Here is a 23,356-nt window from a genome sequence, read left to right as displayed (position 1 = left end):
TTTTAAAGTAGGCTTCACATCCAGGGTGGAGCCCAGCAGCTGAACTTGAACTCATGATCCTGAGATCAAGACTCAGACACTCAACCTACTGAGCCACCCAGGAGCCCCACTACTCTGAGGCTTTCTACCAACTTGTTTAAAATAAGCTAGTCCTAATATGCCACTGTAAATAAGGTTGCATTTTTACCCATCTTACCTAAGAGTTTCAACCCATATAAGGGCTTTGCAAATACTGACGCAGGTTAAGGAAAAATTACATTTAAAGTGATGCTTTAAAAATCTAAAGAATAAGTTTGGCTTTGTTTTAATTGTTAGTTTGTGGAATATTCTTGGTTTGGGGCAAGAGAAAATCTGTGCCGGCAGTGATAGCTATAAACTCGGTCATAAATTTACGTTGGTTGGGACCAACGTGGGGGATAATCACCCTAACGTGAGTGAGTGCTGCCACTGGTCCACGAGCTTCAGGCAGAACTCAGTGGGCCCTCACGGGCCTGTCCCACCGGGAGGGGCGCAAGCTCCCAGGGGTCACACCGCTGACAGGACACCACTACTCGGTGCCAAACAGTGGGGTAAGGGTCTCGGGGACTCTGCTGCACAGAGCTGCAAGGAGACACACGTGGGTTAGGGGCTCTAGGACAGGAGCGCTGAGCCCAGACAACCCTTGTCCGGCTGGGGAGACAGAAATGAGGGGTGGAGGCCCGCGGCACACCGAGGCCCCGCCCCTACGCCCCTTCCTCCTGGGGGAAGGCTCGGGTGTCCTCGTCTCCCTCTCAGCCTTCTCCTGGTCCTGCGTCGGGTCGGTCAGATGACTTGTCACGTGCTTCCTTTCTTTTAAAAACAGGTGATGTTAAAGGTCATCTGGTTTGGATTTTAAGTTGTAACCAACAGCACAGCGTGATTTCTCACAAACCCCACCTTCTCCACAACCAAAGGATGTTTATAACATTTTATTTCACTGAGCACTCCAGAGCTGATTAATTCCCGCAGGTGAGAGCAGGAGGGCTGGGGGGCCCAAGGACAGGGCAGAGAAAGGACACACGGGGACACAAGAGCCGCCCAAGCTCCAAAGCACAAGGCCCCGGCCTCCAGGAACCCGCACACATCACCGCCCGGCCGGCCCCGCCCCCTCCCCAGGAGCCCATCTCCCGCCCCTCCCCCTCCCCAGGGCTCGTCGACCCCGCCCCCTGCCCCTCCCCACGTGCCCGCCCCGCCCCTTCCCCAACCCTCCCGCCCCCCCTCCCCCAGGGCCCACCCCCTGCCCCTCTCCTCCCCACGGGTCCACCTCTTCCCCCCGCCCCTCCCTCCCCCCCGGCCCCGGCCTGCCCCCTGCCCTGCCTTCCTCCCGCCCTCCCCCAGCTCCTCGCTCCACTTGGGCCCGAGCTCTTCCCCTCCCCAGGTCTGCCCCTGCCCCCCGAGCCCTCCTCCTCCCAACGGGCCCGCCCCCCCGACCCGCCACCGTCCCGCCCACTCTCCTCCCCACAGGCCTCCCCTTCCCCGGGCCCGCCCCCTTCCCCGCCCTGGGCGCGCGGGGGCGCTGCTCCCCCGCTCCGTGCTTCCAGCCTCTCTAGGCCGCTCCTCTCCACTCCCCGCTAGATCGCAGGCTTACCACGCCAACCGGAGGCGGCAGGCCTGGGGTGGGGGAGGGGGGGGCATTCCGGGCGAGCCGCCCGCGCACGCGCCGTAGGCCAACGTGGGCGTGGCTGCGGGCTCAAGGGGCGGGGCGGCTGAAGGAGCTCGCGGCCATGCAGGCCCACGGGGACCGCGCCGCGGCGCCCCACGTGGTAGGTGCCCGGGCCGCGGGGACCACCTCGGCCCCTCCTCCTGTCCCCTCCCCCCTCTCTCCGTCCCCTCCCCTCCTCTCGTCCTCTCCCCTCCTCTCGTCCTCTCCCCTCGTCCCCTCGTCTCCTCCCGTCCCCTCCCTCCCCGACTCCCCTTTGTCTCCTCTTACCTCCAGCCTCCGCTCTCTCTCTTCCTCCTTCCCTGTCCCTTCTCCTCACCCCCACGTCGCCTACTGAGGGTCACCACTTCCCAGGAGCTTTCCTAGGGGGGTCTGTACCCAAAGCAACCTCCAGCAGAAGAGTGCCAACAGAACTTAATTACGACCCATCTTTGACGGAAATCCACATTGTTTTCTATTGTAGATCTTGGGGACATTAAAAACATGCTTTCCTTTTTTCTTTTCCATTAAAGAATAATGCTTACTTTAAAAGTAAATATGTGGGGTGCCTGGGTGGGTCAGTCGATTAAGCTTCTGACTTGGGCTCAGGTCATGATCTGGTTTGTGAGTCCAGCCCCTAGTTGGGCTCTGTGCTGACAGCTCAGAGCCTGGAGCCTGCTTCCGATTCTGTGTGTGTCTCTCTCTGCCACTACCCTGCTCTCTGTCTCTCTCTCTATCACTCGCAAAAATAATAAACACTAAAAGGAAAGTAAATATGTGAGTAAATTAGGTAACCACTTTTTGGCTAACAGATTCAGGCAAGGTTCTCGCTGTTGAATCAGATCCACAGAGTAAAGAATTTGAATTATATTTTCAATCTATGAGTTTTTCAAAACCGTATTCAGATTTAGTATTTTTATAATCCTGTCTATACTGCAGGTAGATACTGAATACTCACGTATGTGCATATCGTTTGTGCCCATGCGTATGTGTATGCATATGCACTGTGTACACACACCTGGATGACCGTGTTCTGTCTTCTTGTGTAGGAATTTGTCCACTCCTCATTAGGGTATAAACTCAAGGGTTAGGGTAGACTGTAATTTCTGTCTTTGGGTATTTCATATTGCTTAATGTGGTAACGTACAAAATTAAGATAATTCCAGTAATCAGCTGTTTTGTTGGCAGTCAGGTTTCACTTGTTTTACTCCATACACTTTAGAGATTTTTTGTTTGATTTGGGCTGTAGGAGAGAAAGACAGCACCAAACTGTCCTAAACTCAGTAGAGCAAAAGGAGAGAGAGATAGATGGAGGTCACCCCCATTTTCCCAGTACCCACCCCCATACTTTGTTAAAGCCTGTGTCCAGGCACTTGAAAAGAGTTTCTTTGCTGGAGTTTCTCTAATGTCATGGTTCACTGAAAATGCTTACTCCACCAAGAAAAGGACCAATAGATTATTTTTATGAGTGAATTAGAAGATACACAGATGCCGAAATGATGTTTCTGACCAGTGATTGGAGAACACATGAATTTGCCATTGAACTGTGAAAATTTTTTATGCCTTTAATATTTTTGTTTCCTTTTCAAAAGTATCCCAAAGACAATTCAGTGAAATCTAAGACATAATAAATCTTACGGAGCAAAAGAACATTAGAGCTTGGAGAGAAGGAACAGGCACCTTCTGTTTTGGTGACACATTCTTTGGAAGCCTTATTCCCAATTATTCTGTATCTCGGGCCTCGCCCTTTGGAAATGAGCATGGGGCTAATGCTCAGGGTTAACAGGAAAGTAAACCGGAATGGAGGAAAGGCATTATTAGCCCTCACACTTACATTTGTTAATCCACTTCTTTTGAATTGCAGTCTATTATCCTCCCGGTCTACAACGCTGAACTGTGGCTGGACGAGTGCTTGGAGTCTGTTTTGCAACAGGACTTTGAAGGCTCCATGGAGCTCTCGGTTTTTAATGATGCTAGTAAGGTACTTACGAACTTCCTGTTGGTGATTTAGCCCTAGCATGAACAGTCACATCTGTTTTGAGGAAAGCTTCCTGAACTGCCAATGTCCTTGTGCTTTCAGGACAAGTCTATGACTATCATTGAGAAATGGAAAGTGAAACTGGAAAACTCTGGTGTCCTCGTGGTCATTGGAGGACATGATTCTCCTTCACCCCGAGGAGGTTAGTGACCCTGTTTAGTTTATTCAACTGTAAGGAATGGTTTCTTATGACTTGTGTACTTAAACACTGGTAACTTTAAAACAACACTGCCAACTATTTTACTGGTAAAGATGGGGTTATTTGAGAATAGCAGAGAATCCCAACCTAGGACAGGAAAACCTCACCAGAATTACAGGCAAGTCTGGAGAGTAAGGCGGGGAGGCTTTTATAGAGGAGGCGGGAGGTTGGGCGGGGCTGTTGTAAACAGAATGTCCATTGGACTATACTGGGAGCTGGAAGTATGGTGGCTTCTCATTGGCTGGGCTGTTGCCGGAGCAGCAGGAAACCTTCCTGTTGCTGAGTAAGTAGTGTCCACCTGCAAGGTGCCTCTCCTCCTGTTGGGTCTGCGATTGCTAACTAGTGCTGGGCCCACAGCTCCCCCTGCCCATCTCCTAACTCCACTCTACTAAATAAAGTTTCCTTTTATTAACTTTCATAATAGTTTCATGTTCGGGGCGCCTGGGTGGCTCAGTCGGTTAAGCGGCCGACTTCGGCTCGGGTCATGATCTCACGGTCCGTGAGTTCGAGCCCCGCGTTGGGCTCTGTGCTGACAGCTCAGAGCCTGGAGCCTGATTCAGATTCTGTGTCTCCCTCTCTCTGACCCTCCCCCGTTCATGCTCTGTCTCTCTCTGTCTCAAAAATAAATAAACGTTAAAAAAAATTAAAAAAAAATAGTTTCATGTTCAAATTCTGGTGAAAAATATCCTAAAAAATGAAGTTTATCACTTTTTCTTTTTTCTTTTCTTTTTTTTTTTTTTTTGAGAGAGAGCGCACGCAGGGGAGAACCAGAGAGAGAGAGAAGAGAGAATCCCAAGCAGTCTCCGTGCTTAGCACAGAGCCTGATGCAGGGCTCAATCCTATGACCCTAGGATCATGACCTGAGCTGAAATCGAATTGGTTTTTCAACTGACTGAGCCATCCAGGCACCCCTAAAGTTTATCCCTGTTAAGAACCCAGTACACCTGAATTTCTTATTCTTTGGTAAGGATTTGTATGAGACTACCATGCATACTTTACTTATTCAGCCTAACAAAAAACTGGGGTGTTTTTATTTGTAGTGTGATTGATCATAATATTGGTCACCTCTACTTCTTAAAATTCTTTTCTTGTGACATTTGATTTACTTTTGTCCAATTTTTTTTTTTAATCTTAAAGAACTAGCATTTGGTTTCATTGATTTTCTATATAGTTCTTTTTTCTATTTTGCCTGTTTTCTGTTTCCACTCTGATCTGTATTATTTTCTTTCTTCTGCTTACTTCGGATTTAATTTGTTCACTTACTAATTCTTTTTTTTTTTTTTTTTTTAATTTACTTTTGAAGGAAAGAGAGACAGAGCATAAGCCGGGGAGGGGCAGAGAGCAAGACACAGAATCCAAAACGGTCTCCAGGCTCTGAGCTGTCAGCACAGAGCCCTACACAGGGCTCGAACTCACAAACCGTGAGATCATAACCTGAGCCGAAGTCGGTTACCTAACCAACTGAGCCACCCAGGCACCTGAGTTCATTTCCTAGTTCTGTGTTGTTGTGTTTTTTTAATGTTTATTTATTATAATTGAGAGACAGAGCATGAGCAGGGGAGGGGCAGAGAAAGGAGGAGACACAGAATCTGAAGCAGGCTCCAGGCTTTGGGCTGTCAGCATGGAACTGGACGTGGGGCTCGAACTCACAAACTGCGAGATCATGACCTGAGCTGAAGTCATACACTTAACCAATTGAGCCATCCAGGTGCCCCACGTAATTCTTAAGGTGGAAGCTGAGGTCACTGATTTGAGACCTTTCTTCTTTTCTAATATAGGCATTTAGTAATAGAAATTTTTCTCTTACTATTGCTTTAGAAACATCACACAAATTTTGATATGTTCCTTTCCTTTTTCTTCAGTCAAAACACCTTCTTATTTTGACTTACTGACTCATGGCTTATTTAGAAGTATGTTATTTAGTTTCCAAATATTTGAGGGATTTTCCATATATATTTTATTAATTATTTCTAATGTAATTCCTCTGTAGTAAGAGAACATGCTTTGACTTGAATCTTTAAATTTAGTAAAATTTATTTTATGGCCCAGGTTGTGGCCTGTCTTGGCAAATGTCCCACGTGTACTTGAGAAGGTTGTGTAGCCGATGGTGTTGGATGGAGTTCTCCATAAATGTGAATCAGGTCAAGCTGAGGAGTCTTGTTTAAATCTACTGTGTTCTTGCCAATTTGGGGTCTGTTTGTTCTTTCCATTATTGAGAGGGGGCATTGAAATCTCCCAACTCTGTACATTTGTCTGTTCGTCTCTAGTTTTGTCAGTTTGGGCTTCCAATATTTTGAAACTCGGTTAACGTTTAGGGTTGTTATGAAGAATTGACCCTTCATCATTATGAAATAACCCTCTCTATCTGGCTAATATTCTTTGCTCTGAAATATACATTGTTTCATATTAATTTAACTGCTCTGGCTTTATTTTGACTAGTGTTAATATAGTATATCTTTTCCATCTTTTTAAACTTTTAACCCATTTGTTGAAGGGTACCTCCTTTAAACAGTACCCCCTCCCTGTAGATTCTTATAGACAGCAAATCCAATCTGACCATCTTCACCTTTTAACTGGAATGTTTGCATTAGTTACATTTAATGTGATTAATGATAGCTTTTAGTCTGTCTTCTTGCTATTAGTTTTATATTAGTTGCTTCTGTTTTTTCCCCCTCCTTTCCCTCCTTTTCTGCCTTCTTTTGGGTTAATCAAATATTTTTTATAACAAATGTATTCATATGCCACACAATTCACCCATCAAAGTATACGGTCGAGTGGTTCCTGGTATATTCACAGATCTGTGCAGCCACCCCCACAGTCAGTTTTAGGACATTATCATCACTTCAGATAGGAACCCGGTACCCTTCAGTCATCATCCTCCACACCCTGCTTCCCCCAGCCCTGTGCCACCACTAATTTACCTTTTGTGTATAGATTGTGTATAGATTAACCTGTTGTGGAGATTTCTGTATATATGTTTGTAAGGGATGTTGGTGTGTGATTTTCCTTTCCTGTGATGTCTTTGGCTATGATATCAGAGTGGAGCTGACCTCATAGAATGAGTTAAGTGTTTTCCTTTTTTTCTGTTTTTTGGAAGAGTGTGGGAAGGATTGGTGTTATTCTCTAAATGGTAGAATTCATCAGTGAAGCCATCTGGTCCTGAGCTTTTCTTTGTTGGAAGGTTTTGATTACTGATTCAATCTATTTAGTTGTTATAGGTCTGTTCATATTTTTTTTATTTCTTCTTGAGTTGGGTTTGGTAGTTTGTGTGTTTCTAGGAATTTGTCCCTTTCATGTAGGTTGTTTAATTGGTTGGCACACAGTTGTTTGTAGTATTCTCTTAGACTCCTTTTACATTTGTTAAGGTCAGTATTAAGGTACCCACTTTCATTTTGGATTTGGTAATTTGAGTTCTTTTATTGGTCCAGCTGAAGGTTTGCCAATTTTGTTGATCTTTTCAAAGAACCAATGTTTGTTTTCACTGATTTTCTCTCTCTCTCTCTCTCTCTCTCTCTCTCCCTCTCCCTCTCCCTCTCCCTCTCCCTCTCCCTCTCCCTCTCCCTCCCTCCTTTCAATTTCATTTATTTCTGGTCTGATCTTTATTACTTCCTTCCTCTGCTAGTTGTGTGTTTAGTTTTTTAGCTTCTTAACATGTGAAATTAGGTTAGTGATTTGAGATCTCTTTTATATAGGCATCTATAGCTGCAAATTCTCTCTGAGCACTGCTTTTGTTGTGTCCCACAAGTTTTGGTGTGTTGTGTTTCCATTTCCACATATCTCTGGGAATGTGTCTCAAAGAGTATCTAAGCATATTCTAGGGATATGTCTAAGGATATTCTGTTGTTTTGGGGTAGGGCATCTGTATATGTCTGTTAGGTCTTTTGGTTTATAATGTTGTTCAAGTCTTCTGTTTCCTTACTGATCATCTGTCTAGATGGTCTATCCATTATTGAAAGTGGGGTTTTGAAGTCTTCAACTATTCTAGTAGAACTATTTCTCACTTCTATTCTGTCAGTTTTTGCTTCACTTATTTTGGGACTCTCCTGTTAGGTGTATATGGTTTTATAATTGTTATGTCCTTTTGACTGACCCTTTTATCAATATAGAACATTCTTTGCTTCTAATAATATTTTTTGACTTACGGCCTGGTATCAGTATAACCAACCACCCCTAGAAACCCTTTTGGTTTCTAGTTGAATGGAATATATTTTTCTGTCCTTTCACTTTTAACTCCTTTGTGCCTTTAGATCTAAGGTGAATCTCTTATAGACAGCATTTAAATGGATCAACTTTGGTTCAGGTCATGATCGCACGGTTCACGAATAAATAAATAAATAAATAAATAAATAAATAAACATAACATTCAAAAATAAATAAATATTTTTTAAAAATAAATAAATGGGTCATGTACTTTTTAAATCTATTCTCCCAATCTTTGTCTTTAATTGGAGCATTTCATGTATTTATTGAAATATGTAATAATTCTTTATGTCTAGTATGCCATTTTGACTCCCTTCTCATTTCCTATTCTGTGTATTTGAAAGTTATTTTCTTAGTGCTTACTGTGGACATTACAATTAACGTAGTAAATTTATGACAATCTAGTTTAAATTAACATCAGCTTAGCTTCAATAGTGTTTAAAGCTCTGCGCCATGCAGTTCTGTACCTCCCACTTTATGTTGTCACAGTTTACATCGATTTCATGCACCTACTGACGTAGATTTATAATCATTGCTCGATGTATTTGACTTTTAGATAAGAAAACATTCAGAGTAAAAATAGAACAATACTGGATTTTATATTTACCTATGAGTAACCTTTATTAGTGTTTTTCACTCCCGCGTATGGTTTCAGCTTATTGCCTGGTGCTCTTGCATGACAGCCGGCAGGACTTCCGTTAGCATTTCTTGTGGGGCAGGCTTACTAGTGACGAGCTCCCTCAGCACTTATTAGATCTGGGAATATCTTAATTTGTCCATTTTTAGAGGATGATTTTGCCAGATGAAGAATTTCTATATGTTATAGGCCTAACAATACATTATTTATATGTTGTGTTATACAATTGCTTTTTAAATCAATTAAAGGAGGAAAGGAAAAATATATATTTATATTGTCTTTTATAATTAACAATTACCTTTGTTGTTGTTGTTGTTGTTTTTTAATGGATTTGAAGTACTCCCTGGAATCCCTTGGGTCAGTCTTTTTAGCCTGAAGAATTTCCTTTAGTATTGTTTATAAGGCAGATGTCTTAATTCTCCTTGATTTTTGAAAGATAACTTTTCCGGAATAGGATTCTTGGTTAACAGCTTTTCTTTTTGAGTACTTTGAGTATGTTACCCCCTGCCTTGTGCCTTGACTGCCCTGAGAAGCCACTTTAGACCCGACCCCTACCCCCTCTACCAGGTGTCTTTCACCACAGTGCAAGAGTGGGTTTCTCCACACTCTGTTGCAAATGGAGCAGGGGCAGGAGCCAACCTGTCCCAGGTTGGGAGTTGGGGGTGGGGGGAGAAGGAGCCCTACTTCTCCACTGTTGGGGACTCAGCCACAGCAACAGGAGCCTGCAGTCAGGGTGACGAGTGCCGATGTCCTGCAGCCCCCAGGATTTCTGTATGTTAGCAAGGGGAAGGGGAACCTGAGTGTCTGTCTAGGTGGGATTTCCTCTTTGGGGAGGGCGGGGTGGAGCAGGTCTTGGTTCAAGTACCACAGACCCTCAATGTTCTTACTGAGTCTCGGTCATCTTCTTCAGTAAATATTTCTTCAATCCCCACTTCCAGAGACTGAATGGCAGTTGGTTCCTCGTGATGTTCACAGGCTTCTATTTTAGGCAATCCATGGGGCTCTGCATGCTGTCATGCCCGGAGCCGGACTCCAATCAAAATTCTTGGTTCTATTTTATCTTCTGTTGGCTTAGTAGCTATAATTTAGTTTTGCTGTTTTAGGGGTTGATTTAGGGTTTTAGTATATATACATCTTCAGTTTACCAAGATCAGTTTTTCAAAGGTCCATCTACACGTGTAACATAAGAACCTTACAACAGTATTCACACGTTTCTCCTCTCTGCTCTTTATGCTACCTTGTCCTGCGTTTTACTTTGCCTGTATTGTAAACCGCACAGGACACTGGCGTTAACTGTTATGAGACATACGTAATAAGAAAGAGAATCACGTTTTTACCCATACAGTCACTATTTGCGCTGCTCTTTCACTTCCAGACCCACATTTCCATTTGCTGTCATTTTCCTTCTGCCCGAAAGACTACACTTCTTGCAGTGGCGGTCTGCTGGTGATGAGTTCCTTACCATTTGTGTGTCCTCGTCTGGCACTTGTGCGGGGGCTGGTGGACCCTGTGATGAGGACATCTCATCACAAGATGCAGGACCTTTCTTTAGTCCTTATGTGCTGCCCCCAGCTCGCCTCCCATACAGGTGACCTTGCCCTCAGGTAACCATCCTGTACGGCTTCTATCTGCTTCCTCCCTCTCTTGCCTTGCTCCCTTCTTTCTACCTTTCTGTCTTCCTTTGTCCCATGCAATTGCTTCCCCTTTGCAGAGTGGATGGGGAGAAGGGAAGGGGAAGGCCTGAGACTGCTGGTCTTGTGCATTAGTGGGAACAGCCTCTCCTTGCCCTGCTGGTGCCTCCTGAGCCTGCTGTTCTTTGGCTTCATGGTGATGAGGGAGGGATGGCCAGTCAGCTCACCCAGGCGGTCAGCTTCGCCTGAACAGAAGAACCCAGAAGTTCTTCTTAACTAAGTCCCTGGACTGTGGTATTTGGGTTTCCTCCCCTGCCAGGGTACAGCCTCCTTCTGTCTCCTGTAGAGGAAGGAGTCTTACAATTTTCTTTTGTTTCTAAGGCACTTCTAGTGCTGGGATTAGGTGGGTGGGGTAGACTACCAGTTTGTTGGTGCACTATCTTATCCAACTTAGTTTTTTACAATATCTCTGATTTTCCATTTAGGCGATCTAATCCTGAATAAATGTTATTCTTTCGTTTTGTTGTTCTAATTTATACTTCACTGTTCATATTTTTCTCTTGGGATAAGAAGTCAGGAAGAACAATGTGCGGCCACATTACTGAATCCTTGTATTGTTCCTGACTTAGTGGGAGTGTTAGTGTTTCCGTGTTAAGTATCATATTTATTGTTGCTTTCTGACAGATACCTTTCTCAAGTTAACTTGTGATTCCTAACTTAGTAAGCATTCAGAAAACGAGGGATCAGTATAGAATTTTATTAAATGTCCCTTTGGTATCTGTTAAGGTGATTGCTTTTTTTTTTTCTCCTAACATATTTATTACAGTGTGTTAGTATTTCTCTTAATAATGAACAGTACCAGAACAAACCTGCAATGACATGATACTGTTTTTATACAATATAATTATTCAGGTTTCTTTAGGATTTTTGCATCTGTAGACATATGGAAAATTGGTCTGTAGCTCTTTGGTGCTTGTTTGGTGACTGGCTTAGGGATAAGAGCAGAAGGCCTTGGACTTGCTGGTAGAGCATTTGTGCAAGCAGTAATCATGTATAGCACAACAACCTTTGTCTCAACCTTCCATATGAACTAGCCCTCCAGCCTGAATGTACATGACAGAAAAAAAGCATTTATTCATTCTCACAAATGTCTGCTTTGAGGAATAACACATTTTTTTTAATACTAGCATTGATAAAAAGAAATTCAGGCATACAGAAAGGTCTACAGTGAAACCTAGAAGCCCCACACCCTGGAAGCAACCAGTGTTTTTTGGTTCTTATTTGATTTGTTTGACCCACATGTGTGAGTTAGTGCTCACTGTGAAAGAGGAAACGTTCAGCTGCTGAAGTGCTCCTCACCACACTTCCTGTGTTCCCCCCTCAGGGAGTTTGTTTGTTATAATATAGTCATATTTTCAGGGTGTGTAATCTTCACATTCTGTTCTATAACTTTTTATTTTACGTGCTTTAATAATAAGTTGATGCCGACACTTTAGACCTTGTAAAGACAGCACTTGCAGTATAACAGGTGAGTGACTATCGTTCACCGCAGACCTTGTGCTGGCTCAGACTCAGACCTGGGTGCCTCTGCGGCTGACTCCATGCCGGGCCCTGGGGGCTCCCAAGTGTTAGGGTCTGTGGAGCCTGTAAAAACATTCTGTCTTGTTCTCTTCTGCTTTCTACACTTGCCATTGTTTGGTTTCCTTGCTTCTCTTTTTCTTTTATTTAATTTTTGTCTTATAAGTGTTATTTAGTGTTGCTAGAGTAGTCCTTAAAGTAAATTTTCCATATCTGGTGTGTAGATGGTAAAATGTTTAGAGTTTTTACATGTCTGAAAATGTCTTCATTTTGTACTTAGGCTCAACTGACAGTTTGGCTGGGTATAGAATTCTACATACAAAATAATTTCCCTTAGAATTTTGAAGGATTGCCTCATTATCTTCTGGTGTCCTCTGGTTTTGATAAGAAATCTTATGACAGTCTGACTCTTTAAAGGTATCTTTTCTGAAAGTTTTTAAGATTTTTGTCTTTACGTTTTGAGTTTGAAATTTATAATGCTGGGTCAAGGTATCATTGCTTTTCATTCACCCTCTGCTTTTATACTGAATGATTAGCTTTACATTCTTAGCTTTAATTGTAATATATTGGGCTTCCTTTAGCTTCACTTTAAAGTTTTTGTGTAAGACTTGAAAATAGCTTGTCTGCATACACTGCTGGGTTGGAAGAGGAGGTCCAGATGATGAGGCTGAAGCTGGAGGACAGGCCGCTGAAGGTTTTAGGAGTGTGTCCTTCTTTAAATAGTGGGCCTCAGCTTTGGTTACATGTGAGAAGCACCTGCGGAGTTTTGGGAGCCCTGATGCCTGAGTCCTACCCTAAGATCTTCTCAAGTGATTGGTTTGGGTGCAGCCTCTGCACTGGGATTGTGGACACTTGTGGACACTTCCTGAGAGAGGCTGGGGTGCATCCACAGTTGAGAATTAACCTCAGGAGTAGTGTGGCGCCAGCCCCTCTCCCTCATGGGCGGTCCTCGGGGAACCTTGCAGCTCTCCTCATATTTCAGGGGTGGGCAGGGTGAAAGTTTGGGATCCCTCTGGATCCCCTCCTGTAGGGCCAGAGAAGTGTTGGCTCTGTTACTAGTTCTGTTCAGACTGGCATGTGACTTTCCTTTCAGGGTGGACAGGTAGTCAGGGTGCAGGGTAGGGTTTGTGTTTCAGCGTGGCAAGGTGTGAGCAGGAGAGGTGTGAGTGGGAGGGACGTCCACTCTTCCCAGATGCTTCTTGCCCTCGAAGCCCCTTCCTGTCCTATTTCCTCTCTCTGCTCAGTCTGCCAGTTTTGGTGGTCAGGAGGCTGCCCTGGTCTCCCCTGGTCTCACTCCTGACCCTCACGTGTGTGCCCCTGGCATGACCTCACAGAGCTCTCCTGGTCTTCTGGGGCAGGTGTGCTGATCCTTGCTGGACTTGCTGGTTTACTCCAAGTTCACAGAGGGGCCCTGAACCCAAGCTGTCTCCCCCGGAGCTCGCAGGGTCCACCCTCGAACAGAGCTAACCTCTCTGAACACTGGCTGTCTGCAAAACAGTGTGCTGCTTCAACGCATAGCCTCCGAATCCCCTTGCCTTCCCCTTCTGCAGCGTCCTGCCTGCACTGTGTCTTTGTCTTTGTGTTTCCGGGCCAAGGAGAGGGTGGATGTTCACAGAGGTGAGTTAAGAGGTTGAGTTCACAGAATGAAACAGATACTTCTCTCCCAAAAAGTGCCCCTGACCCTGCACCACATCCCTCACAAACAGCATCCCATACCCTACTTTGGAGAGCAGGAAAGTGTAAACACTTTAGAAAAAATTTAAAACCACAAATGGTCATTAAAATTGGTCACTTAAAAGAAAACTTTTTCTCCTGCTATTTTATAAAGTTCATATGGAAAGACCAGTCTTTGGCACTGCCTCTAGGTGGCCCTGCCTTCTGGGGCAGAAGACTGGGCAGGAGGCAGCCAGGTGCCCCCCCCCCCCCCCCCCCCCGCTTCACCTCTCTGTGCCTCAGTTTCCTTTGCAGGCAGCAGGTGCCTGTCCCATTGTTGAGAAGACATAGGTGCTAGAGGAGTGTCAGGACCTGCCCCATTCTTTTTTTTTTTTTTTTTTCCTCTTTTCAGTTTATTACATGAAGGAGTTACACTAGTCCAAGTTAAAAGCAGACCCCAAATGGTTACATTATACAAGCTGTGAGGTTTTTAAACTTGTGACAAGGGACAGAAGGGAACTTCTCATTGCAAGGAAATCCTCACTTCAGCTTCAGTGAGCCAAAAGCACTTAAAACCCATGAACCTTCAGCTGGTCGTCCTTAGCCAGTCCAATCTCTACAAGGAACTGGCATATGTTCTTACACTGGTCACCCTGTAGCTGAATTACTTCTCCATGTTCTGGATGCTCAATTACAGTACCACTGCAGGTAAATTTCTTCTTAAACACCTTCGCTAGGTTCTTTTTATCATAATCATTAGCGCTCCCTTGGGAAGTAGGAAGGGCCTTCCTGCCATTTCTCTGTTGAATTCTTACACGGATATAATCCTCGTGCCAGCAGGAAGCAGATCATCACCCTTACTTGCATCAGCAGAGGGGTCGAAAGAGTGGAGGTTCTGGATAGCGGACATAAAATACGATTCCTTTTCCTCGGTGGAAAGGGCCTGTAGAAGGCGGCAGCGGGAGAAGGTGGGCAGTGGGGACGGAGTGTCGGGAAGCGAGGGGGCTCAAGGGGGAGGCTGCTGAGTTCTCAGTGGGGCTCAGTGACTGGGGCCAGGACCTGCCCCATTCTTGTCATCCTGATCCTCCCCATGATCTCATGCCTCCAGAAGACGTTCTGGTTTTTTCCCCAAATGATTTCTTACTCGCATTGTCTTTAGTTTGTTTGAGATAGAAAACTTTAAAAAATCAGTTACTGTAGAACATCTGTTTCAACTTGCATCTGAAATGTGTGTAAACGAATTGTGGATTTTGAAACTAGTCTGAACATCCTTTCCAAATCGTCTTTTACTAAGATGTTTTGTATCTTCCATAGTTGATAAAATAAGTTGAAGGCATTTTGGTGGCTGGTGTGATTGCTTCTCTGACCTCCATCTTAGAAACAAGTTTTGTTTTTCATAAAATGTTTCCACAGATTAGATATAACTTGAGTCGTGTCACATTTGTATGTATTTTGTCAATTAAGAAAAATCAGTTGTAATAGTGTGAAGAAGTGGAGGCAATCTGCTGTCACTTTGGAGACGGGCAAGGCAGAGTCACGGGGGCCGTAACACACGAGTGTGGGATGGAGTTAATTTGATTAGATCTGAAAGGGCAGATCTTCCTATAATGGTATTTTCTTAAGCAGGAAAAGTTACATTGACTATTGGAGAGCATAAATCCAAAGTGTTTCTTTTTTCAGGAGTGCTGAGTTATTTAAATTGGATTAAGATTCACTTATTATTTCATATCATAACAGAGCAAAACATTTCTTAACAATGCGGTCACTTACTCAAATGAAAGTACAGCACAGTTCCGCCCTCCCCAAGAGTGAGGACACCAATCCCGCCAGGGCTGCGTTTTTTTCCTGCTGTGACCATGACAACCAGCTGCGTCCCTTTGTGACAGCCCCTCAGACAGCAGGCCCTGGCACAAACATTTGACATTCTTCAAGGCAGTAATATTAAAGCAAATTCCTTGTCTTTGCCAAACATAGGACTCATTGTGAGGAACTTCCAGCTTCCTTAGTGAGACATTTTCCTCCATTATCCAAATTCTGGGGTTTGATTTGTACCCCTTCTGAAACCTGACTCTACTGAGCAGCTTTTTAAACAGAACTCCTGCTAGTTTAAATGTGACTGTGGGCCGTCTCTTCCCATTTTCATCTTCTTCATACGGCTCTTGGGTTTCGACCGCGTGAGGCCTTTCCCTGGGTTTGCTGTGCTTGACGGTGATGATGGCGCTTTCTGCAGCTGCCGGTGCGGCTGCCAGGGGCCCCCCTTGTGCCCTTCTCTGCTTATTACACCTGTGGCTCTTTGAGATCTGGGACCGGTCTGCCAACCGGTTGGCGTTGGCTAAGCTCTAGGATTCATGCTAAGATTGAGCTGCCACCTTGCGTGGAAACAGCCTGCACCAGGGCACCGGTGCAGGGAGACTTCCTGGAGCTCGAATTTGCTCAAACCCCCAACTGAGCAGCTGCCTTCTCCCCCCCCTCCTTGGAGAGGTGCTGTCCTCAGCACAGAAAACCCAGAGCTCTAATGTGGCCTGAGGCAAGTGCGCTGCTGTGTCCCTGGTGCCAAGGAACCTGGTCACGTCGCCTGAGCCTGATTATTTGAAGGGATTTATTGTTTTACCTCCGCACACATCTGTTTCACTTCGTGCGACTTTCCTCCGTGGCACCAAATCTGTAACCGGATGGTTAACTCGACTCAGGTGTTGGCAGCCTCTTTTCTGTGGAGCGTGTATCTGTGCCCCTGAGGCCCCTTCGGCCCCTCTAAATCCTCCCATAACCTGCCCTGCCCTCCGTCCGGACTCAGCTGTCTCAGCTCAATTTGCTGACGCTCCTTACTGGCCAGGCCTGCCTTCCAACCTGCTGCGGACAGCCCGGTGCTCCCCACACCGTGGCAGGCTGTGGCTTCTGCTCTTTCTCCGGGCGCTACCCCAGCATGGCTCAGTGGGCACGCAGCCACTTTTTCCAACCCAGTTGTAAGTCGTAATCACTTTGAAGCCAAAGACTTTTTAAAACATCTATTAAAACATAACATCCGGGACAGCTGCGGGGCTCAATCGGTTCAGCATCTGTCTTCAGCTCAGGTTATGATCTCACAGTTCGTGGGTTCACATCAAGCTCTGTGACAGCATGGAGCCTGCCTGGGATTCTCTCTCTCTGTCCCTACCCACCCCTCCTCAAAAATAAAATAAACACTATATAAAAAAAAAAAGAGGGGGCCCCTGAGTGGCTCAGTTTAGCGTCCGACTTTAGCTCAGGTCACGATCTCATGGTCTGTGACTTCGAGCCCCACGTGGGGCTCTGTGCTGACAGCTCAGAGCCTGGAGCCTGTTTCAGATTCTGTGCCTCCCTCTCTTTCTCTGTCACTCCCCTGCTCATGCTCTGTCTCTCTCTCTCTCTCTCTCTCTCTCTCTCAAAAAACAAGCTTAAAACAAAACAAAACAAAACAGCCGTAAGAAAAGTGCACTTATCGTAATTGTCCAGTTCAGTTAATTTTCACAAACTGCCAGCACCATGTCACTGGCACCTGGAGGAGGAGCCAACATCACCCACCCTGAGAGACCCCCTTCTCCCTTCTGGTCCTGCCCTCTTCCCAAGGTGACCTCCCGATTCTGGATGAATTTGCCATCCTCGTGCGCTGTGTGAACATCACCCGCGTGCATGGGCAGCCCAGGGATGTCCGTTCTCAGCGTGGTGTGCTCTCAGCTTTTCCGTTCTACGTCAGGGATCTGAGGACAGTCACACCTTGTGAACATGGGGTCTTCGCCTAGCAGGGAAGCCCCTAGGTGTGTGCATGTGCAGGCATAGTAAACGCTGGCAGTGACTGGAACCATCACTGAGAGATACATTCAGCTAAGTACTGATAAAGCATCCCGTTCGGCGAGTGCTTAACAGCCAATCACACGCGTGTCACTGCTTCGCACCTACACAGACATTTCCATTCAGTGACGTTTTGATTTTTTGGAAATCTTCCCCAGGGTTAGCTTCGTTATACTCTGAATGGTTGCTGAATTTGTTTTCCTCCAGGGAGCAGTCCCTCCTTAACACACTGGGTCTGGGTGGGCTCTTTGCGTCCCAACGTAACACTGACTGTGTCTCCATCCCTAAAGATGGGACACGGTTTTCCCTTCCCTTCCCTCTCACTCTGTCTAAAGACGATTGGATTTTACCTGCTAGGGTACCATGTTTTGAGCTTCCTAGTAGTATGTGTTACTCTAAGTTCAGGAAAGAAAATACCATCAGAAATTGAATTATAAAAGACCTTTTCTTTTTCTATTTTAAAACAGTCGGATATTCTAAAAATCAAGCAATAGCACAGAGCTCGGGGTCTTACCTTTGCTTTTTGGATTCGGTAAGTAACTCTTTTGTTTTACTTAAAATGTGTATATATGTAGTGGTTGAATAATTAAATGACCTTATATTTTAGTGTGGTTCTTGAAAATCATTATTCTAATATATAACGATCAGACTTAAAAGTTAAGGTTCATGGGCTCTTGCTGTTAAATTGCAAGAGCACATAATGAGTTAATTAATTTTTGATAAATAGGATGGCATAAAAGTACAGAATTACACAGCAGAGAATCGCATAAATAAAACTGAAGATAAACTGGGACAATGTGGATAAACACTTAAAGGATGAACAACCTTAGGGAGACAGAGGTCACACAAGTTATAAGGAGGAAAAGTTCATCAGGAAGGACGGGAGCAGTCAGACTGCAGCTGAACTCTCACAACCTTTTTATCACTTGTGACCAAGGAAACACAAGTGACATTTGTGAGATACGAGCTTTAAAAACCAAATTAACAGGGTTTTCTGAGGTGCATATATTCAGTATTTGCAAAGTGTGAATTGGGGGCATCGGCAGCATAATTTTGCATTTTGTATCAAGAACTTAAAAAATGCTCATGCCCTCCACTCCTAGATTTCACTTGTAGGGATCTCAGAAATTCTGAAAATGATTTGTGTGCAGTCTGTACATGGGCATTACTACGTTAAAAAGCATTTTCAGTAACATGACAAATGATTACAATAGGTGAAGAAGCATCACTGAACAGTGTGTATTTCAACCATGGATTTTCTCTTTAATTAGCTTATTTTTTATATTTTTTTTTTTTTTTTGAGAGAGAGAGAGAGAGAGAGAGAACGAGAGAGCATACATGTAAGCAGGGGAGGGGCAGAGAAGGAGAGAAAATCCCGAGCAGGCTCCAGGCTGTTAGCGCAGAACCCCATGCGGGGCTTGATCCCACAAACGGTGAGATCATGACCTGAGCCGAGATCACAAGTCGGACGCTCAACTGACTGAGCCACCCAGACGCCCCTCTCTTTAATTACCTGAAAACACACCTTTAGAATGTCTGTCTGCATGCAGTCTCCCCTTGGGCCCCTCTGGGTCTCAGGACGCAGGGTACCCACCTCCTCTGGGCATTCCTTAGGGGGTTGTGTTGAGCAAGGTCAGCTGTGTGTGGGAATTTCTGCTCGTGCTGAATTAATCCACCTACAAACCTGCTTTTCTTCTCATACTGGCTCAACCTTTCCCTTCATTACCAGGAACACGGGGTGGGAGTGGGGTGGGGGGAGATTTGGGGAGAAGTTTGCCTGACAGACAGCCCTGCTCTCGAAGACAAGCCCCAGGGCTGTGGTTCCTTTTTCTTAGACTAAAACTCCCTTTCATTCCATCATCTCCTTCCAGACCGTGCCCTGGGACCTGTTTTCACTCTCAGATGGTCTGTCCAACATTTTCCTAAACAAAGACAGTTTCCACTAAAGACAGTCACACCCACCATGGTCCACAGTGTGCTTCTTATGGCCTTTGGGTGAAGGGAGGTGGTGATTTTCTTGTTCTCCTTTAGGGCTGCTCTTTGTGAAATACTGGACAGTGACAACGTGTTCTCTCGAATGGCCATGGATGCGTTGCTGTGTATGTGTTCCAGAATCACTGGCAGGATTCTGGAAGCTCTCTCGGTGTGCAGGCTCCACATGGACAAGGCCAGCAGGACTCGGGAGAAGGAGAGAGGAGGGCTGAAGATGCCCTCTCCTCTCTGATATCCTGTGCAGCTTTCTCTCTGTTCACTGGAGAGTAGGAAAGAAAACGTAGGAAGGCCAAGTTGGACAAGGTGGAGCCCGATTTAGAACAGTGAGGACTGCAGACCAGGGAGGCACTGAATAAACTTGCTGATGGAAGTCAGCATAGCCACCACTGAGCTGGCAGAGGGCAGGGCAGAGAACCAGGTCCCTGAAAGTGCCCTTCCGCAGTGGGCAGGGAGAGGAAGAGCAGGTTGGACGCCTGGCCCCATCACTCCCAGAAACTGTAGGCAGGGAGGCGGGTGAGGGCTCAGAGCCACAAGGTCCCTGCTTCCAGGAGCAGGAAGCCCCCAGATTGGGCATCACAATGTCTCCGTTCTGGGCGTGGGCTTCTGAGAAGATGGTGATGCTGAAGTCTCACCAAGAAGACTTGCCCTGACTCCAGAGATTTGACTTGTTCTCAGGGTTTAGTTGGAAGAAATCAGGGCAGTAAATTTCGGTGAGCTTTGTGGTGGAATTTGCATGACCACCTTGCTGTCCTAGCCAAGGGCCTGGAGGCACAGAAGGGCCCCACAGTTCCTGGCTGAGGGTGGAGTAAGATTAGCAAACAAAAAGTCTGGCTTTTAAAGAAGGTAGCCTTAGGCACATATTGTGCATTAGGCCTGGGGCTTGAGTCCCTGGCCCCTGGAGGTCAGCGGTCTGTGGAAAAAAGGGCTTGTAACAGGGTTTCATCAGGGGGGCCCTGCGCTTCCTCCCCAGGGGTACCCCGCCACTTTCCGCCACCGCAGAGAACCTGTCTGCGCCTGCTTCCCAGGGGACCCCGGCAGTGGTTAGCCACCAGGGAACAATCTGTCCTGGATAGCCACAGCCCCCAGCAGGGGCTGCAGGCCCGAGGGGATGGCTCAGGGGATGCTCTGTCTTCCAGGAGGTGTGTTGGTATCCTTAGTAAAGGACAGAGACAGGCCGTGCGCCTGTGCTGCCCTCCGGTGTGGGGATGTGCCTTTGCTGCCCCTGGCGCCTTTTCTCTGTGCACCTTGGTTTTATTTGTTTAGTTTCTGATCTTGTTGGGTTTGCTTCATTTCTAATGCTCATTACATTTCAGCCTTTCTTTTCACTTTCTCATGTAAGGTTTAAGACGATTCATTTTCTTGTGGTGACCGTGGTGGGTGCCCCTCAGTCCTGAATAGCATGGTACACTTTTTAGCTTCCGTTGTGATTTCTTCTCCTTTTTAAGTGTAGACCTCAGGATTTCAGGAGCAGAGAGCTGAGTCAGTCACGAGCCTTGTTCAGGACACACTCTCACCATGTGTCGTGCGTGTATGGTCTGGTCGCTGTCTTGACTGTGTCGCCTAGAGCTAGAGCCAGCTCGCGCTCTGACCCTACCCCTGCGGAGCTCTGGTATTTATACCAATCTGGAAAAGTTCGTTAAAAATTTCAGTTGTTTTTATGCGAGGAGTATCAGGCCGTGTGTGATATTTTAAAACTTAACGTTGTTAAGATACATCCATACTGTTGTTGCCAATCTTTACAGTTCATTCAGGTTTTAAAAAGTGAGGTGAAATTTATATACTGTGAAATGCAGGATTTCAATGTGAAAATTGTGTATAAGGTGAACAATTTGGTGAGTTTTGACAACTGTGTACCCCTAACACCCCAGTCAAAATACAGAATGTTTCCGCCACCCAGAATGTGGGCCAGAGAGCACTGCGTGGGGCTCGAATCTGCAGGAAGAATCACACAGCGTGCCCCCTTGTGTGTAGCTTTTCGCTCACCATAACGGTTCTCCGTGGCATTTTGTATGTCGGCAGCTTATCTTTTTATTACCTGTTGTGGGGACGTGCCACAATTCGTTTTTATGCTGTACTGTTTACTGACATTTGGGCAGTTTCCTGTCTGGGTTATTTTAGCGAAAGCACCGTGAACATTCGCATCCAAGCCTTTTTGTGGACTGCGTCTCCACCGCGCCTGGGAACATACCAAGGGGTGGAGTTGACAAGTCATAGGGTGACACTTGCTTCGCCTTCAGAGAACCTGCCGAGCACAGAGGCTGCCCTGCGCCCGCGTGGCGGCTCTCCACCTTGCGGTGCCGCGGACGCTGTCGGCCTCAGTGCCAACTATTCAGCAGACGTGCCGTGCGTCTCGTGGCCGCTGTACTTAGCGCTTTCCTGCTGCCAATGATGTCGAGCACCTCTTCTTGGGTTTATTGGCCGTTCATTTCTTTTGTGAAATGTCTCTAAATCTCTTGCCTTTTTTTTTTTTTAATGGGCCATTCATCTTGTTACTAGTTACGAAAGTTCTATATTTTGGATGCAAGTCCTTTGTCAGATTCCTGTACTGTAAATATTTTCTCCCCACTGTCACTTGCCTTCATATTTAATGGTGTCTTTTGACAAGCAGAACTTCTAAATTTTATTGAACTTCAGTTTAGAGATTTTTTTCTTTTATACTTATTTTTTTTCTAAGAAATCTCTGCTTGCCCCAGAGGAGAAACTATTGTCATATTTTTTTCTAGTAGCTTATGGTTTTTACTTTTATATTCAGATCATTGTCTATCTCACACTAATTTCTGTGTGCAGCAGGACTCAAGGCTAGTTGGTGTTTATGTGGGGACTAGGTCACAGCACGCTTCGTAGAAGACACTGCCTTTTCTCCGTGGAGTTGCCCCAGTGCTCCTGCCGAAAGGCAGTCGGCACACCAGTGCGGGTTCATTTCAGCCCCTGTCCCGTCCTGTTTGTGTGCAGCCCGCACAGCACTGCACACACCGATGGAGCATCCCCTCCCCTCCCCCCCTCCCCACCCCTCCCCCCACAGCACAGACCGTGCTGTGTCTGGTCATTTGGCGAAGGTGGCATCTGGACAGTGGGAGCTCTGGCAGGCCCTCATGAGCTCTCTCATGGATTGCCTCTTTAGCCAGCCTTTCCTGTGGGCACGCCAGGGTCTGTGGGGGAGCGGGTCCTTGGTCGGGAGAAGGTGGTTGTGGTCTGCAGTGAAGGCAGGGAGCTGAGTGGAACTTGACCACAGGTGGTACATAAAAATGAAATGCTTTAGCACAAAGAGGGCTTCTAAGACCCCTTTGCTGGGTTGCATTTTGGCTCGTTGGCCACTGGGACACAGTCTGGTGGCAGCTCCCAGGCTGCTGCTCAGATGGTAGTTCATTCATTCATGTGCCAGGGGACAAGGGGTACAGCAGTCAACGAATCAGACCAGAGCGGAAGCCAACGTCTCCACTGTGACATCAGGCCCTGTGGCCTTCTCGCCTCCTACTGCCTCCACGGACCCTTGCGCACTGTCTCATGCACAAGCCAGGCCCATGTCCCCTCCAGCTTCTCAGCGAGGCCCAGGAGGAGCTCCACCCCCTGCCTGCACACAGGATGCCCCGCTCACAGCACTCGCCACCTTGCAGGCGCCTGCCATGGACATGGTGTGCCTTGGCCTGGGCCCTCACGGTTCAGGACACTCTGTAGAAGGGGCTTGTGTGCGCTGTGAGCTTGAGGGGCACTGTTTCCACGTACTTAGGTCTTTGTGTCTTTCCTACAGGTTTGTGAAGTTTGTGCTGTGTTGGCGTTTTCTTTGAAGCAGTTGTAGGGAGATGTTGCAGTCTTGCTTTCTGCATTCACTTCCTAGTCAGTATAAACAAATGTGATTATTTTTGTGTGTTGATCCTGCAGAACTCCCTTTTAGCTCTAGGTTTGGGGCTACATTCCTGAGGATTTCCTAGGTAGACAGTCGTGCCATCTGCAAATAAGGACAGTT

General features: G+C 46.2%; 1 protein-coding gene and 1 pseudogene across 2 annotated transcripts in view; one reads left to right on the top strand and one right to left on the bottom strand.

Moving 5' to 3' along the window:
* The first annotated feature begins 1,653 nt into the window (after positions 1–1,653).
* Positions 1,654–23,356, top strand: part of B3GNTL1 (UDP-GlcNAc:betaGal beta-1,3-N-acetylglucosaminyltransferase like 1) — a 94,025-nt gene continuing 72,322 nt past the window's right edge. For both annotated transcript variants that reach the window (XM_042916801.1, XM_042916800.1), the window contains exons 1-4: positions 1,654–1,781; positions 3,522–3,638; positions 3,738–3,837; positions 17,868–17,932. In XM_042916801.1, coding sequence (XP_042772735.1) covers positions 1,743–1,781; positions 3,522–3,638; positions 3,738–3,837; positions 17,868–17,932 — 321 coding nt within the window. In that variant the 5' untranslated portion in view covers positions 1,654–1,742. The remainder of the gene's footprint in view (positions 1,782–3,521; positions 3,639–3,737; positions 3,838–17,867; positions 17,933–23,356) is intronic.
* LOC122207058 lies at positions 13,996–15,440 on the bottom strand (annotated as a pseudogene).

This window comes from Panthera leo, chromosome E1 (genome assembly GCF_018350215.1).
Source record: "Panthera leo isolate Ple1 chromosome E1, P.leo_Ple1_pat1.1, whole genome shotgun sequence".
NCBI lineage: Eukaryota > Metazoa > Chordata > Mammalia > Carnivora > Felidae > Panthera > Panthera leo.
Note: the sequence above shows the minus strand (reverse complement) of the source record. Positions and strands in the feature narration are given on the sequence as shown.